General features: G+C 42.7%; 1 protein-coding gene across 1 annotated transcript in view; it reads right to left on the bottom strand.

The window, feature by feature from the left end:
- snd1 (staphylococcal nuclease and tudor domain containing 1) overlaps window positions 1-17,063 on the bottom strand; it is a 170,756-nt gene that overhangs the window by 141,541 nt on the left and 12,152 nt on the right. Inside the window, exons 9-11 of the mRNA XM_056367694.1 lie at window positions 16,804-16,894; window positions 11,169-11,273; window positions 1,313-1,414 (exon numbers count right to left, since the gene is read on the bottom strand). Coding sequence (XP_056223669.1) covers window positions 1,313-1,414; window positions 11,169-11,273; window positions 16,804-16,894 — 298 coding nt within the window. The remainder of the gene's footprint in view (window positions 1-1,312; window positions 1,415-11,168; window positions 11,274-16,803; window positions 16,895-17,063) is intronic.

The raw sequence follows: 17,063 nt of genomic DNA, 5'->3' as shown, positions 1-17,063 counted from the left end.
TCATGTATTGAATGCCAAAAAGGAACTCTCTTGGCTTTTGGCTTTGAGTGGGTGCATGTTTTTGTGTTTACCAGGCTGTACTGCAAATGTGTTTTTAACACTGTACACTTAAGAAAGTGTGTGACACAGGATTGCTTGTTCCATCTATTATCTGGGTGCTGTGGACCCCTGAAATCTGTACATTCTCAGCTCAGCACAAACACAGGCTGAGATTTTTAAAAAGGACACTGAGAATTGATTTGTGGAGGTCTAAGCTCCAACAACTGATACTTGGTAGTCAGCTGCAACACAGCATTGAATTTATGAGATAACTCCCCACTAAGGAAGTCATTTTGGCAGTATGATTGTGCATAAATGCACCATTTTGACAGCGTTTTCCATCAATTTGCACTCTCAACTGCATTTTCATGTAGATTTTTGCAAGAAAGATTCCAATCTTTTACAGCGAGGTTCCCATTATAACACGGCCCCTCTGCATCTGACAAGAGTCAGAGTTAACTGTTTGGAAAAATATAAACCATCATTCAACTCAGGCAGTGGACAACATCTTTGGGCATGCCTATAAACAACTGCTGCCTTTCCTCCCTGTGCCATTACTGCCACTGGAGGCGGCAAAATTGCTACTGTGCGGACAATGACAACAATGTAGGAGTCATTTTACAGATTTGCTGAAGGGACCCTGGTGTAAAAACAATATACTGTGCGTGCTGAAAACTTGATGTGTAAGGCAAAGTTTGCTTTTTCAAACACTACACCTAATTCAAGTCAGTTCAAGTGTTTTTTTTTTGTTTTTTTTTTATCTAGCTCTCACTTTCTCAGTCATCCAACCAACCTCAATTCATTGTTCATCTTTTCAAATTTAACACAAAAAAGGCAGATGTTCAAGCAGTGGTGTGTGTCTCAAGTGCTCTCTAGCTCAGTGCTGAGTTCTGCTGGGTCAGATGTGTGTAAATCATAGCAGCCCCCAAGGTGTACAGACCCGGTAGATCAATAGACACAAGAGGGGGAAGTCAACACTGCTTGTTTAAAGGGTGCGTCCGGGCCAATACCGAGCCCCAGGGCATCTACCAAGAGTACTTGGTATTCACACAGAGAGGGAGAGAAACAGATATCTAGCTTAGGGCTTCAGAATCGTGTGTTTGGCTACCGGTGAGGGGGGAAAGTGTAGGAAGCCACTGGGGGGGAATTCTTGTTTAGACCTATTGTTTAATTCATTAAAAGCTGATTAGAGGCAATCATGTTCATTCACATACTAGCACACACACAGAGCAAAAGAGTGACTGAGAGCTTTCAAAGAGTCACTGGTTCTTACCTTTTTACCGATGAGCTTCTTCCTCAGGAACTCACGGGCCTCGAACATGTAGGGGATGTCGTAGAGCGGACGGAAACGTTTGTCTTTGTCCTTGTTCTTCTCCTGAACACAGATGGAGGGAGGATGGAGGAGGACAATGGAAACAAAATGGAAAGAGAAAAAGATGAGAGGAAGAAGAAAGTTATTCACACTGTACTTTCAAATCTGCATGGCTCAAAACATCCTCTGCAGATGCAGACAAAAACATGCAGACACAAAAAAATGATTATGGTATTATGTAAAAATATTATGGTGTGAACTGCAACATTTCAGGCACACACCATCGCACACAACTTCCTCAAATACAAAGATCTCTCTTGCTGTCAATACTGACACATTGCACCAAAAAAAAAAAAATAAAATAAATAAATAATAACTAAATAAATAAACACAAATCACAGTTACTAAGGACACACAAATGCAAAAACCCAAGGCAAAGACACTGTGTTAAACAGATACATAAACACGAGCTGACACCATGAGTACGCATAGATGTATACACAGATGTAGCCACATGTCACACATTCACTCACACAGCTGCACACAAAAACTTCCCTCAATACGCTCACCCACTCTCTGACAGGAGCAGGCCACAAATAGATCCTATTTGCATTTTCAAAAGGAGGCTGAGGTTTTGTGTTGCTCCCAGTGTGAAAAGACAAACACACACACACACACACACACACACACACACACACACACACACACACACAACACACACACACACACACACACACACACACACACACAGTGACAGGTGCCGTTTTTGTAGGGGCGGGATAAAAAAATAATACAGCAAATGACAATGACGCAGTGGGAAAATAAACGACAGGCACTAACAGGAGGAATAAGGCTATGAATGACAATCCCAGTATTCTCGCCACCCCTGCCCCTCCCACACTCTTCTATGAGCGCCATCATTATCTGTCACACAAACAGAAGTAACACACTTCCAAATGAACAAACGGAGTTGGATTAATTCCTCATTTCCTCTTCTATTCAGTGGTTTTCATTCATTTTTAATGCCTTTCCAGTTGTTCAGAGCTGCAAGGTGTGGCACACAGCTGGGCAGATGGATGAGGAGAAAAGACACATGGGGAGCAAAGGCTGTGTGAACATGTGCTTGTATGCTCAAGCAACTCCACTGGCGTCAAACAGAAAAATCCTACACTGAGCAATGTTTCAGTGACAGTAATTTTTTCCTTCCAAAATTCTGTTTGTACTATGAATGAGTCAACATGACTGCACAGAGGGCCCACTGGACTGGTCCTGGTGAGGGAGTACTGAGAACTGCCAAATCCACCAGCCAACAGAGTTCCCTTAACCTTGGCAGGAATGTAATAACCTTTGAGTTTAATAGCTTTCTATCTTTCTTTTCTTACTCCCTTGCTCTCATCCTACTCCACTTTCACTAGCGGAGTCAGCACAGCATGGAACCTCGGAGGTGAATTAATCTCACACATGGCCAGTGGAAATCCCGCACCGCTCAGCCAAGAGCCGATGTCCTCCATTTTGTGTCAGCCGGGCTTATTGTCAGGGTCTTTCATCCCTATCAAGTCAGTTGCGGTGGGATGATGGGGCCTTTTAGGAGCACTGCCAGCCAGGAATCCTCCATTTTGTGCCTGAGCTGTGGGCTGAGCCGTCCACTGCTGGGGATGAGGATAACTTTTACCAAGCTGACATTGCCCGAGTGAAATCCTTCTCTTGGACCGTATTGTCTTAATGTCATACATTAAGAGAACTCCCAGAGACTAGGGGGTGTTTTTTTTTGCATCCTGGAAGGCGTTTACACGCACACTATGATGGCAGAACCCCATTTTTAGGCCCATTAGAGTTCTGATAGATACAGGTCAAAACAACAAGATAACTTTTAACAGGGAAAAGTAAAGAATGAACCTAAACGGAGGGTGAAGGGAAAAAAAGGAAAAATCATTTCTAACTAATAAGCTGTTTTACGGTGGAAAGGGAGCTATGTCACTGAGGGCGAAGAGTGTAAATGTCAGCACTCTATGCCAATTAGACACAAGGAGTGGAGAAGAAGACAAGGAGGACAAAAGGTACTACTCCTCCTGTTTTAGAAGGTCTATGGGGAATGGAGCGAGACTGAGTGGAAGACGGCAAGATGAAGGAGTCAGAAAACAAGAAAATTAGACAATGAGAGGAAATGTTACAACTCCAAATGCAGGCAGTCAGGACGAACACACTGATGATCACATTGTCCAGGCTAAGCCCATGTCCTACTACAATGTGATCCGCTGGACAACTTTAACCTTGTCTTTTCTGATAGTATTCTTGTCCCTATGAAGGTGACACGCTAAAGGGTGAGGGGGCAGGATATGTTTAAAAACAAAGGACCAGTAGTGGTTTTCAAAGGGCAGCCACAATGGCTTTAGCATGGGATTCAATGATGTCACTTGATTGCAACAACTACCCAATATTTCACAATAGGTCCACATCAGTTGCAGTTCTAATGAAGGGGAGATTAACCATTCCCTGACAATTAGGTGTGTGGAAACCGTAGACTGTGACAAGGCTAATTATTTGACTATAAAGCTGACTTCAACTTCACTCTCCAGACGCAGATAAATTGACCAGATTAGCATCATTAAATTACTCCAAAACTCTGTATACATCAACTATAAACTGTTATAATGCAGCTGCAGGAAGGTTACAGACAGAGGAGAGAGTCACTGCTATGTCTCAACCATGACCCAATAACAACAGTTTGTTCTCACTATCCTCGGGGGGAGTTCTGTTCTATTTGGGGTAAATTCCCTTCGTTCCAAATTACCCGAGAAAAGCCAAGGAATCATCTTTGACTATTGCAGAGGCATGACGCTAGCTGGAATGTACAGTGTCGCAGGGCTGCAGGGGCTGGGCTGCAAATGTGTGGATGCTGCTGCTGGAAGCATTTGCAGCTTCTGGAACTTCAAGGGTGAAATCATGACTCAGGAGCACATCATGCTCTCTGATGTTTGGCTGTGGTGTTGGGGGAATGTACAGTATTAGGCCTTAGTTTTGCATTTAACGGATGGAGTAGAGTGTGCTATTTTGTGTGTAACCTGTCTCTTGAGAGAAAAACGCTGCTGTGTGCATGTGTCCCAGACAAAGCGGACATTATTTTTTGATTAACAAGTCCACTGGGAGTCTTAGACAAACAGTCAACATTTACTATTGTATGCCTAACAACATTACTCAATTGTGCATGCATAAACATCAAATGGCTGCAGAGGGCTGGAGTGGAGAGAGGGAGACAGTGCAAGAGAGAAAGAAAGAGAGATAGAGGGAGAGAGGGAGGGGGCATACACTTCCTGAAGCAGGAGCATGAAGGATATAGCTGCTTATAGTACTACGATACAATTTCAGAATAATTACCCATACAAGATAATACAAATAAGTCATTACTGAGCTGACTATGGCTGATCCCACAATAGACACGAGAACAAATCTGGATTTCAGAATGAAGTTACCTGTGGCGCCGTAAAAACAAACAGCCACTCCATTCAGGATTGGCTGTTAACACACTGGTGCAGGTAAAATTACTGGGACAGCTGTGTTACAGACCGTTTTCTGATTGTGCTGTCATTAATAAGGATGTCATATAAAAATGTGAGCTAAAGCATCACACTGGCTGGCTGGGCAAAGCGGCCACACTGCGACTCAAATGTGCAGTGCTGTGTTTATAATTTCTGGACCACACAGACGGTCAGACTGGCCCTGCAGACAGACATGGTGATGCAGTATTAGACTAACTGCAGTGCCGCCTGCTAAAACTCTCCTCTATTGCTGATGACAGTCAACTATTAAAAGCACAAAGCTTATACTGGATAATATTGAACATACTGCACCTAACTCAACCCCACAGACCCCAGTTTATAAATGGCCTGTATCAAAACAAGGTCTGTTAAATAAAAAGGTCTGTCTATAACCCACATCTCTCAAAAGCACCCATCACATTGTTTTCCTAATGTAGTCATTTGAATAACTTCCTCTGCTGCAGTAACACAAACACAAGTAAGCCAAGCCCTCGCTTTTTCAACAGTGACAGCCAAATGGTGCAATGGAGCCAAAGAAATATTCATTTAGTAGTGAGGAGGGACACTGGCTACCAATCTGCCTCGTCCAGCCAATTGTGCACAAATGAGTCATGAGGTGGGTGACCCTCTTTCCTTGTCATCCTCCACCAAAACTTGAGGTCAAAGCTCGTCATGCCAGGCTAGGGGCATGCTGAGGGCACACACATGGCCAGACAGAAAATTTGGAGGATGGGGACATAAGTGAGGAGGAGAAAGAGATAAGATGAAAACACAGAGGAGAGTAGGGGAGGAGAAACAAAAACACAGCAGATAGCAGATGGGACTGTCTGTTTGAAAATTTGGTTATTATAAAACTGTATCTCCTCAGATTTTCTTTTACAAATTTTGAGTGTGCATGAAATTTTTCAACAATTCTATTGCAGCAGTGATATTTCCTAAGAATGTGTTCAGATTTTTTTTTTTTTTTTTTTTTTTTTTAATGAGGAAAACACTGAAAACTAAAAGAAAAATTTTAAACCAACTTGTATGAATAGCATTTTGATTCAAGTTTGCTTAATACAACACCCAATCTTCCTTCCAAATTATGTCTTTCACATTGCTGTGCTGTGACTTGTTTGTCGTCACCTGTCACTTGGTAAACACATTATTGTTTTTGCTTAGTATGGTGTCAATCTGGACGATGTCAGCGTCTTTATCTTCTGTCACTGTGTTTGAGCACACTGCATTACACATCAATAGATAATTAGCTGACTAGTTACATCAACATTATAACAAATTTTCTATTTCCATATTCTATCACCTTTTCTTAAGACCATGATGTCTTGACTGCACTTGTAGATGTGAAACAGAGTCCATTACCATGTGCAGTAGGCTGTAGCAATAAAACCATATAGTACTGTATAGCAGTACAGGTCAAAATAATATGTGAAATGATAGAAGCTGTGCAACTATGGGGAAAAAAAAAAGATGTAGTTAATTGGTTTTGTGACATGCCTTAGAGACTCATCCACTGATACCGATATACTTCATAGGTATGAAGAGGTGGAAATTGTCAAATTCTGCCCACATACTTTGCCAGACTTTTCAGACCTGTGCTGAAACGGCTGTATTTACAGAAATGCTAATCAATGTGCAATGTTCCAGTATAAAAATAAACCTAATAATGTGAAAATAAAAATAAGAAGGAGACAGAAGAAAAGACAGAGGGAGGGTGGAGAAGATAGATGGTTTATGGGAGGCTGCAGCAGAAAGATGAAAGATGTACTGTGAGACTAAATCATCTACAATGTCAACACACACAGAGGTGGACTGTAGAGAGGTTAGACGAGTAGGCAGGGCTGTATGGAGTAGCGTGGGGATGAGCCATAGTCATTGTGTTGCCTTATATAAGGACAGCGACTTGACCTCTGTATGTGCTCCATCAGCACTGTCCTGATCCCTACTTAAACCACACACATACATTCCAACGCATGAAGAGACACACACAAACACTCAAGGCTCAACGCATGTGCATCGTCAAACCAGAGATACACACAAACACAATGAGTGTGAGTGAGTGGGTGTAATAGTGAGTCACTGAGTAGCACAGACATCTCTCCATGCTTGTGTTTACGCTGGACTTGTCCTGCTGCACACGAGAGAGGAAAACGGAGAAACAGAGCAAAAAATAAATAAATGGGGGCAGAAGAGGAGAAGAGGGGGGAGAAGAGAGAGAGTGAAGAAAAAGCTGACTCCAACTCCCAAGCTCAAAATAACATCTGAAGATATGCCACAGCAGTAACACTGGGGGGGAGTGGAACCAAAAAAATGAGAGAAAAAGGAGAGGGGAGCCTGTGTGGGGAAATTTGGGTCCTATGTTTTGCTGCAGCTAGACACCATTGGTCCACCAATCTGTCAGTCTGAGCACAATTAGTATAGTCATGAGAAGGGGGGGGTGTTAGAAGACTAAAAGGAACCAGAGGAGTTGGGAGGAGGAGGAGGAGGAGGCAAGGGGCTTGGCAGGAACTGTCACAGTTCATCAGTGCACTGGTACATTGCATCTGGCCTCAGTACCCCCTAACAGTACACACTCAGACACACCCACACACAAACATAAACGGCCTTGCTTGCAGAATGCACGGTCAAACAGTGCACAGACACATCCAGACAGACAGAGATAATAATGACAACTGGCACAAGAAAATCCCTACAGACCTCTAGAGAGTGCAACACACACATGCACACACATATACACACAATTGTCACAACACCAAATTTCTGACTTTGTTTTCTCTGGAGATTTCCTTGGAGCTTCTCATACAGGCTACACTGCTAACATGCACACATCTGGGGTGTCTCTATACACACACGCAAACACACACACACACACACACACACACACACACACACACACACACACACACACACACACACACACACACACACACACACACACACACACACACACACACACACACACACACACACACACACACACACACACACACGTATACAGCACATGCCTGTGTAATCCATGTTTGTGCACACACTGACGCCAATTTCCAAGATGTTTCCTGACATAGGCTAATGCAGCTTAACCAAGCATGTCTGTCCCATGTGTGTGCATGCGTTTATGTGTGCGTGTAAGCTGTGGTGCAAACCGTGACAATGTCTTTGTGTCTGTCTGCTGCTCCGTAAGCAAGAAGCCAGCTTGCTCGTTACAGTGTTAGCCAACATGATGTCAGTGTGTGTAGGGCTTCTGGCTGAGAAATACCTGCTGCGACCTCTCACTCACTTGACCTCAAGATAAGAATCCCCCCCCCCCCCCAAAAAAAAATTAAAAATCTGGCTTTTTCGGTTTGGGCATGCTGTTACTCTATGTATTTCTCTTACATGTGCACTAACACACTTTTTATTTAGGCAAGGTGGAGAAAAGAAACCCTACCCACAGATTTTAGCCATGGCTGCCAAGTGTTTCAAATACTTTGGCAGATAAGCAGCCATTTTTGGAGGTGCTACACAATAAATTTGATTGGCTTTCAACATAGTTCAAGCAACAGTAACCAGGGGAAAAATTAGCACATTACAATGTCCAGAATAGATTCCACTAACACAGTGTGAACTACTATATCTGCATCTGTAAAGTAGTGTAGACAAGGCATGAAATTAAGTTTCCCTGTTCACCTTAGGTAACAGCTCAGTTGCCTAATTTAGTGATCAGACACACGGCCCTGCTGGCAAATAAGACTGGACATAAAATTCTCATGTATGAATATAAGAAATATATTTAGTTAAGATATCAGAGAAAATTCAGCGTGTCTCTATCAGTTGCCTTTGTTCTACCTTCCAGTCCAAGGGCTCATCATATCCTCAATAAACCCACAACAACACTGCATTGCTGCCATAGCGACGACACTCAAAGCTGAGCCAACAGCATTACAGACAGACAGGCAGGCAGGCTCTTTAGCCCACAGACAGAAATAACTAGCTAACAAACAACACCAGCAGCAGCACCATGAACAACCCTTATTAAAAAACACAAAATGTAGCGACAATTTTTTCATGTAACACCACCTCTGAAAAAAGACTGTCCTCCAGCAGTCAGAAAAAGCCCACCCTGTCTAGAGGAAGCAAAGACATATATAATCTTCGAAATCTAACGGTTAAAACTTTTGTTGGCGATATGTCACTTCAGTTTAAGATATGTTGTTAATAACTTCAATTATGCATTATGACCAATGTGAAATAGCCACACTAGCAGCTAGAGACAAATTCTATCTGCCTAATTCAAAATGCATATTACATTAGTAATATTTTATGCAGGCTAGTACAGTTCACTCTACTAGCCCAGTGAGCAAGTACCAACACAGACAGGGTATTTACATTAGAAATCAGACACACAACCATACAACAACAAATGAAATATGCATGAACTGCAAGAAACTGCAATACAACACTGTGCCAATATAACACCAATACAATACACACAAACATTCACACCTGGGCTCACTCTCTCAGGCTCTCCCCTGCAACATACAACAGTGTAATGAAGCACAAAACACATACTGTTGAAGCATCTGGTGCAGACAAAGACAGAGCGAAACACAGAGTGGAGACGTGCACTGAAAGAAAGACGAGAGAAGGAAATATGAGAAGAGAGAGAAAGACAAGAGTGGGAAATCAAAGGTAAAAGGAATGCAAAGGAGGAGGGAGAGAGAGGCAGCAGAAAAGGTGAGGTAGTAAATCAGGAAAGTGAAGTAGTAGAAAGACCATCCAGGAAAGCACCAGGCTTTACGTGTCTACGAGCAAAAGCTGTGCAATGCAAGGAACAAGAGAAAAGGGCAGAAAGATAAAATGGAGAGATGTTTTTTTCCCAGAAGCTTGTTATAACCACAGAGAGCTAGGGAGAAGAAACACATATGAAGTGCAAAGGTGCAGGTCAACAATCTGACCACAGCCTGCCCACCCCGAGGGAAAGATCAGCAGGAGAAAGTGACTGTGGAGGAGATGGGAGAGGAGGAGAGAACAGAAGGAAAAAGGAAGACAGAGAGAGATACAAAGCAGTATCTTAATGATGCAAGGCACTAATGACACCAGGGGAAAGACTGTGTTGGGGAAAGGGTAGAGAATAAAAACTAAACTAGACAACAATAAAGAGGAAAAGATAGAAAAGGATAAACCATAAAATGGAAGAGAAGCAGAGAGGGAGTCAATAAAACAAAAACAATCAAAACAGAAAAAGTAAAGGGCTGTTGCAAACATTCTGCAATCAGAGTTTTACAACCGTTCCCTAGACAGAAACACAACACCCCGACTGTCTCATCCCTCTTTGAACAGGGAAATGTGAGACATGACTTATGTATAAATGGATATTACAGTAAACAGTGTGTCGACTAGAGGAGCACTTGTCAAACAGCCTCAGACATGTTAAACAAAGGGAGAGAAGGGTTTCATTTGAAATATTGTAACTCTCCCTCTGACAAAAAGAAAAATCACTTCTGTTGTGACAATAAAACTTTCTAATTAATGGGAGTGACATTTCCAGACAGCTTGAGTCCTTTATTTACAAAATGATAGCCTTTTAGGAGACTCAGACACCAATGGTAATGGAGAAAAAACTATTGATCCTTTTTCTTTTCCAAAAATAAAGAAACAGTTTCATTTCAACCAATAAATTCCTTGATAATCAAAGTTGGGGAAGTGAGTGATGGGGAGAGAGTGGGACGGTGACATCCAGCAGAGTAGACTTGTGTCCAGTTGTCACTGCAAACATACAATTTTTTCAGACACTGCCAACTGTTTTCAAAAAAAGCACATCTCCCCTGTTGTCACTAAATATATGTTTGTAAGCATGTCTTTTTCAGAAAAACAGGCAGCGCAGAGGGGAAAGGAAAAAAAAAAAAAAAAAATCGATCTGCCCCACTCTCTGCAGTGCTGCAACCACTGGGTGTGTGTCTCACTGTGTTTGCATGTGCCCCAACTACAGGGGCGCCACCAAGTGGTCAAAATTATTCCCATGGTCATTTAGAGATAGCGAGAGAAGACAAAAAATGTGAAGAGGGCATGTAAATTAAACAGAGCGAGATGGTTACAATAGGGAGATGTAAATAGCCTGTGTTTGGCTTAAAATAAGCCAACTGTCAAGAAAGCAGCAGTCACTCCAGTCGTCTCTGGAGCTGCTGCCCACAAGCTCTCCCACATATGACAACATTCAGTCACCTATTCACACACAAGTACCCACTCACTCTGTGCAAAGCTCTGTGCAGACACACATTCAGACAGACACGCAGGTTTGTTTGTACCTCTCCCTCAATCCTAGGGGGCCGAATGCTGGACAGGTGGATGGTCTTGTATTCTCCAGAGTTGAGCTTGACCACCATGGCATCAGCATTGACCACCTGCATCACCTACAGGGACAGAAGAACAAAGAAGAGGGAGTGGTTAAAATAAAAGAAGGAGAAAGGTTTGGGAGGTTAATCAGGCGAACAAAAAGCACAAAAATAAGAACACGTAACACAAAGTCAAATTCATTCAGTCCAAAAAAAAAAAAAACCTGTAAATCTTTGAGGGGAACAAACACCCCTGCAGGATAGAGGACCGTTGGAGCAAAAAGACTGGCGCTGCATTTTGTTGAGTGAGTGAGCAGACAGACTTAAAGAAAGACGGGAAGTGAAGGAGCAGGTAAAGGATAAATGGAGAGGAAGAGATCTATTCAAAGGCGTAAGGAGAGTGACAGTGCAGATCGTGTGCTGTCACGAGCAGAAGGCACTGAGAGCGAGGTAAGAAAGAGTGATCCTTGAGTGACTGAGTAAGCAAGCGAGCTAAGTCGTCCCAGCAGGCCGACAAGGTTTGGAGGACAGAGGGAGGACGTTCCGCTATCTGGGGGATTGGCACCGAGGAGGGAGGGAGAAAGAGGGAGACAGAGTGCAAGAGAAAGCTTTAAAACACAAACATCCTGTTAAAGATAGACTTGTAGAGCATTACACAGCCCTCTGTCCAACAACTGACTGGCAGCACTTTGTTCTGGAGACCTTTACAAGTGTAAGCAGTTTATAGCAGGGGCAGTTCAGAGGAATATGGGTGGATGTTCAAAGCTACAGCTGTTCAATTACAGTTCATACGCGTCTAGTGTTGGCCTGCAACAATAAAGAACACCAAAAACGAAGCAGCTCTGTCTGGCCTCAACCAGTCACTTTGAAATGTATACAGGGATGTGCAAACTAATGTCCTAGTCCAAAAATTATACAAATCTCAGAGGAAGATAAATTCATTGGTTAAATGAATGAATAATAATGAAGTGTGGAAGAAATATTTGAAACTCTGGAAGTCTATGTACACTATGTGCCTTACTATGTGCCCTCCCTAGTAAAGAGACAGATTGAGGGTATAATGTGACTGAGATGAAGGAGGCATCCAAAGCCAGTGCACTTAAGTAGGCCGCTTGCAAGAAACTGAGAAAATCAATCGCCCTACACATGTTGCCACCCACACGTGCATTAAATGGTCTCACCATCACTCAAACTGTAGTTCATATGTAGGCTGTGCTCAAGCTGAAGTCCTAAAAGTGAGAGATGCAAGTCTGAGCAGTGTTTCAAACACAATTTGGACTGTGTGGGTGTTTTTGTGCCTGACTGTGTGGTAGAAAAACAAAAACACCAAAAAATCATTCTGAATTATTAAAGCTTAGTTGGACCTTTTTGATAAAGTGTATGACAGATTCAAATCCAGGTGCATGGCGCTCTTTGGGAGATTCATTATTCCATGAAAACAAATCAGACTGCCATTGCATCTGCCACCAGAGAACAGAAATTAGACCAGCCTACATGCTAAATAGGCTGCCCACAACCGCAGCCAAAATACATCATATACTAATCACTGAGCTGAGTGGGAGAGATACAGAGACATAGGGAGCAGGAGGGAGAGAGACAGAGTGGGGGAGAGGTGTAATGAGTAAGTGCGAGGGGGGAGCATGCATGCACACGGAGACACGCACACCAGCCTACACGAATTCACACTGTAACAAGGTCATTTTGTGGCCTGCCCAAGTAAATAAAGTGCAAGAGAGAGAATGTGGCAGGAGCAGAAGAAAATGGCTCAGCATTTACTGGCTAATTATCAGCTGGAGGAGGCGAGACAAGAGAGGCGAAGGAGGACAGATCAACATGCACCAAGATAGAGGAACAGAAAGATGGAGCGGGCCAGAAAGACAGAGTGTAATCTCTCTGCAAATATCACACGAGCAGAGGCAGAGGAAAAGATGGAGAATAGATAGAAAAATAGAGCAAAAAGTCTTTGCAAAGTAGCTGCCATGAGGGTTGAGCGAGCAGGCAGAGAAGACAAATAGGCAGGCAGCATGACTCACTGGTCTAATCTGATACTCGAGAGGTGGGGATCTACTGCCACCCTCTGCCCATGGCTGACATGACATCTGCAGTGGCCAAGATCAGTCATAGCACAAGGAGGATCTTGGCTACTGTCGGGGAATGTTTGGGTTGTCAGTCAAATCCATTAAGTTGGTTTTAACCACAGGGCCAAGCACGGGCTTAGCCAGGACTTACTCATTACTCATGGCAGATCAACTCCCTCAAAAGAAACACCTATGGCAGTGCTTCACTCTTACCGCCAGTGGAGATGATTTGTCACCCAAATTACATGGTTTCACATCAACTAGTGGTGTTTTGATGCCATGATAAACACCTTAAGTTGGCATCTAGCCATTGATGCGCTGCTGGGGGGAAAAAAAGAGGCTGATGAGCAAGTAATACTGTAGGAGGACATTTTCCTGGGACAGGTACCAATAATGTAGAGAGACTTTTTCACCTTGTTGCCCTTCCACTTGACTGATTTTAACTAGGGCAAGAACCAATTTACCCTTTTCTCATCATCCTAACACAAAAATTACTTTTTAATTTCTTACAAAGAACATGTCTGACCTTGTAACCATTCTGTCTGACTTATCTTAACTGGGACATACACCAACAGCCAAAAGAGGCTCTTATGTCATCTGTTTCCCTCATAGCCAATGTACAGGTATATTAATTATGTAAGGAGACCTTCAAGTGTTCCTTTGCACCACAGGTTTAAAAAGCACTCCTTTTTTACAAAGTCTATCATAGAAAATACATTCCTCAGTATGTACAGCAGATACTATACTTCTCTGCAGTATTACCAGATATGGAAAATCATGTAAATTAAGGGCAACGTCATGTGGATTAAACAATGTGGGATAAAGAGTTACACATGCAACAGTGTAATATTAGAATCAGCCACAATCAACGTTAAGATGTTGTGACAGTTTAAGTCCTCAGCCCACAGACTGTGGGACTGGCATTTTTGTGATTTATTTTTGTGATTTTATTTTTTTATTGTTGCACTTGTCATTTGGCAACAGGATGAACCTATTACGGTAAGAATTTAAGAATTAATAAATTCAACATCAAATGCCATCAGCTAATATATAGGGATTTTTTTAATATATCTATTAGTTTCACTAAACATTTTCTATACTACTGCAAAACACACTATTACTCTTCATATAATCTGCAGCCTGCCTTACAAATACACACTAGTTTTGCATTTGAACTACCATACTTGTATGGAATTGGTGGACATAAAAGCAACCGCAGCAATGTTCCTGAAAAGCTAGCGATGAGAGGTTGGTAAAGAGGTTTACACCATGTCACCTTTTATCCATCACCTCACAGGTCGGTGGTTACCCAGGGGAGAGGAAGGGAGGGGAAAGGAAAGGAGGGGAGAGGAAGACTATTGGGACATGGCCTAGATCTGCTTCTCCAGTCCCAGTAGAGCTGGGAGGAGAGAGGGGCGAGACAGTCAAAAAGGAAGATGCGTCAGCAGGATTGACTTGTGGGGATTGGACCTGCTCTGCCTCTCCACTCTATCCATCACTCAGATAATAAGAAGTGAAAAGTAGAGTGGACGAGCAGAGAGGAGGAGTGTATGATGATGGGATTGATGGATAGATGTGTCCCCGGGAGAGTCGGTGCATTGCAGTATTAGGTGCCGACAAATGTCACCAGGACAAGTACGGAGGGGCAACGACAGGCCCGAGTAACCTTAGCCTGTCCGATATGTACTTAGCTTTAAAGCAGCTCAACCATTTGCAGGGTCAGCAAGACATTTTCCATCACAACTGCGAGCCACTTTTAAAGGAAAGTTTTTAAGAGTCACATGGTCCTGCTGCCATTTCAGAGTTGCTCTTTCCGTTGAGCACAACTTCTCAAGCTATCCGAGATCACATTCATGCTGTAGAAATTATTACTATACTAAAGGTGGAGCTGTCTCAGGAGCTACTGATGTCTTAGTAATCCCTTAAACAAACTGACTAATATAGCAGGGGCTGACAGAGAGCAAGCTTCCTCTGTGGCTCTTTTTGGGGAAAGCATGTGCAAGGAAATGAGAGGATAGAGAAAGAGATCAAAAGTGCAGCAAGGTTTAACTGGGGGCATCAACACTGCAGCACAAAAAAAAAAAAATACCAGAGAGAGGACATGCATAGTCCCAGGATCTTGATTTGGTGTTTTTATTTTTATTTTTTATTCATCCTTATGTCTTTTCATCCTTCTTCCCCCAAGTCTCCCTATACCGCTCCAAACAAACTCACACTTTCAGTTTCTTCCCCAACTCTCTACCTCTCATTTTTGCCTAGGTCTTTTTGCCTCTTTTTTCATGCACCCTCCTGAGCTCACCACCAAATGTTCCCTCACTTCCCCACTGCCCACATCCAACCCTGTTATTATTGAGGGGGTTCAGAGAGATCTGAGAGCAGCTCACACTGATAATATAAATGTTTTATCCTTTTCTCTAGCCTCTTCCCTCTGACTCAGGAAAAAATATACATACACAGTTTCTTTTTGCACATTCTTTATGTGTGTGCAGTTTATCAAATTCATTCTGTAAGCAGATTGCCAAAGCAACACCTTTTATGTAACCCTCAGGCTAGCCATGAATTTTTCAGGGTCTTAAAAGTTCAGTGTCTGGAGGGAGCAAACGCAGACAAAAGACAAACTTTAAGGGTATTAAACTTTTTTTTTTTTTTTACATTCCTAGAGAAAATTATACCAACTGAAGGGAAGGGTGGGGTGCAACTCATCATCCAAATACACATATAGGGGACCACATTTAAAGCTGATGTTTAAGGCTGGAGTTGCTTTACTACGTTAAAGCGACAGATTGGAACCTGTAATATGTCATCTCATGGAGACAATAAGGTTAGACTGTATTACCAAAATGTATCGAGGAGTCCATCTCACTTGATTTGAACTAATGTGTGCTGACAACTTGGAGGGAGTGCACTCCCTTGTACTTGATATTAAGGACACTTCTTTTCCCACGAGGCCCTGGCCAATAACTTCCAAAGCTAATATCTCTAGCTCTTGGCTTTTGGGGGTCGTTCTGTGCCACTGTTACAGCATACGCCAGCGATTTGGCCCTAATTTGACTGGGGAGCGCTTCAAGGTTCCTGTTAAGCATTCCTCCTCGTACCTTTAGTAAAGGGATTTTTATTTTATTTTATTTTTTATTCAGTGAGGGTGGGGTGCAAATGTGAAAATAAGAGGCATCAGGAGGATTTAATTCATTAGAGGGCTCAAAGTGGCTCTGCTTTTGCTGTGGTGCGTGGAGAAAATTGGAAATACTGCAGGAGACATCAAGAGAAGGAAGCGACCAGGGAAACAAGCAGCTTTCCTTGAGCACTGAAGCCAAGTCTTATTCATACTGGATAATGTCTGCATGTCAGGTTGAAAGTTTTATACCTTACTTCAGCTTTTTCTCCGTGGTGTTTAAAGATAAGTGAGGACTTTCAATGGAAGCAAGATGATGCAAATGGAAAAACATTACATTAGTCTTAAGACAAGATTAAGCAGAGACAGCACGTTCGCCAAGGGGACACAGCTTATAAAAGCCACATCGAGACCTCACCTTGGCTACAAATTGTCTGTCCTTCTGGTCCAAGTTGGCTGTGGGTGCCACGTAGTCCTTCCAAATGCGGACCTTGCGCTCTTTCGCAGATCTGGCCAAAAACAAAATCACATCATCATCATCATCAGTGGTAGTCCTCACCATTAGCCAGATATTAAGGACATAAAGGCTTAATCAAGTGACTAAAAATTATCCATTTGGCTGGAAAAATGCTACAGAAGCTCATTAAAGCGAGAAAAATTCCTACATGACTTGCCAAT

This window comes from Seriola aureovittata, chromosome 22 (genome assembly GCF_021018895.1).
Source record: "Seriola aureovittata isolate HTS-2021-v1 ecotype China chromosome 22, ASM2101889v1, whole genome shotgun sequence".
Lineage (NCBI taxonomy): Eukaryota > Metazoa > Chordata > Actinopteri > Carangiformes > Carangidae > Seriola > Seriola aureovittata.
Note: the sequence above shows the minus strand (reverse complement) of the source record. Positions and strands in the feature narration are given on the sequence as shown.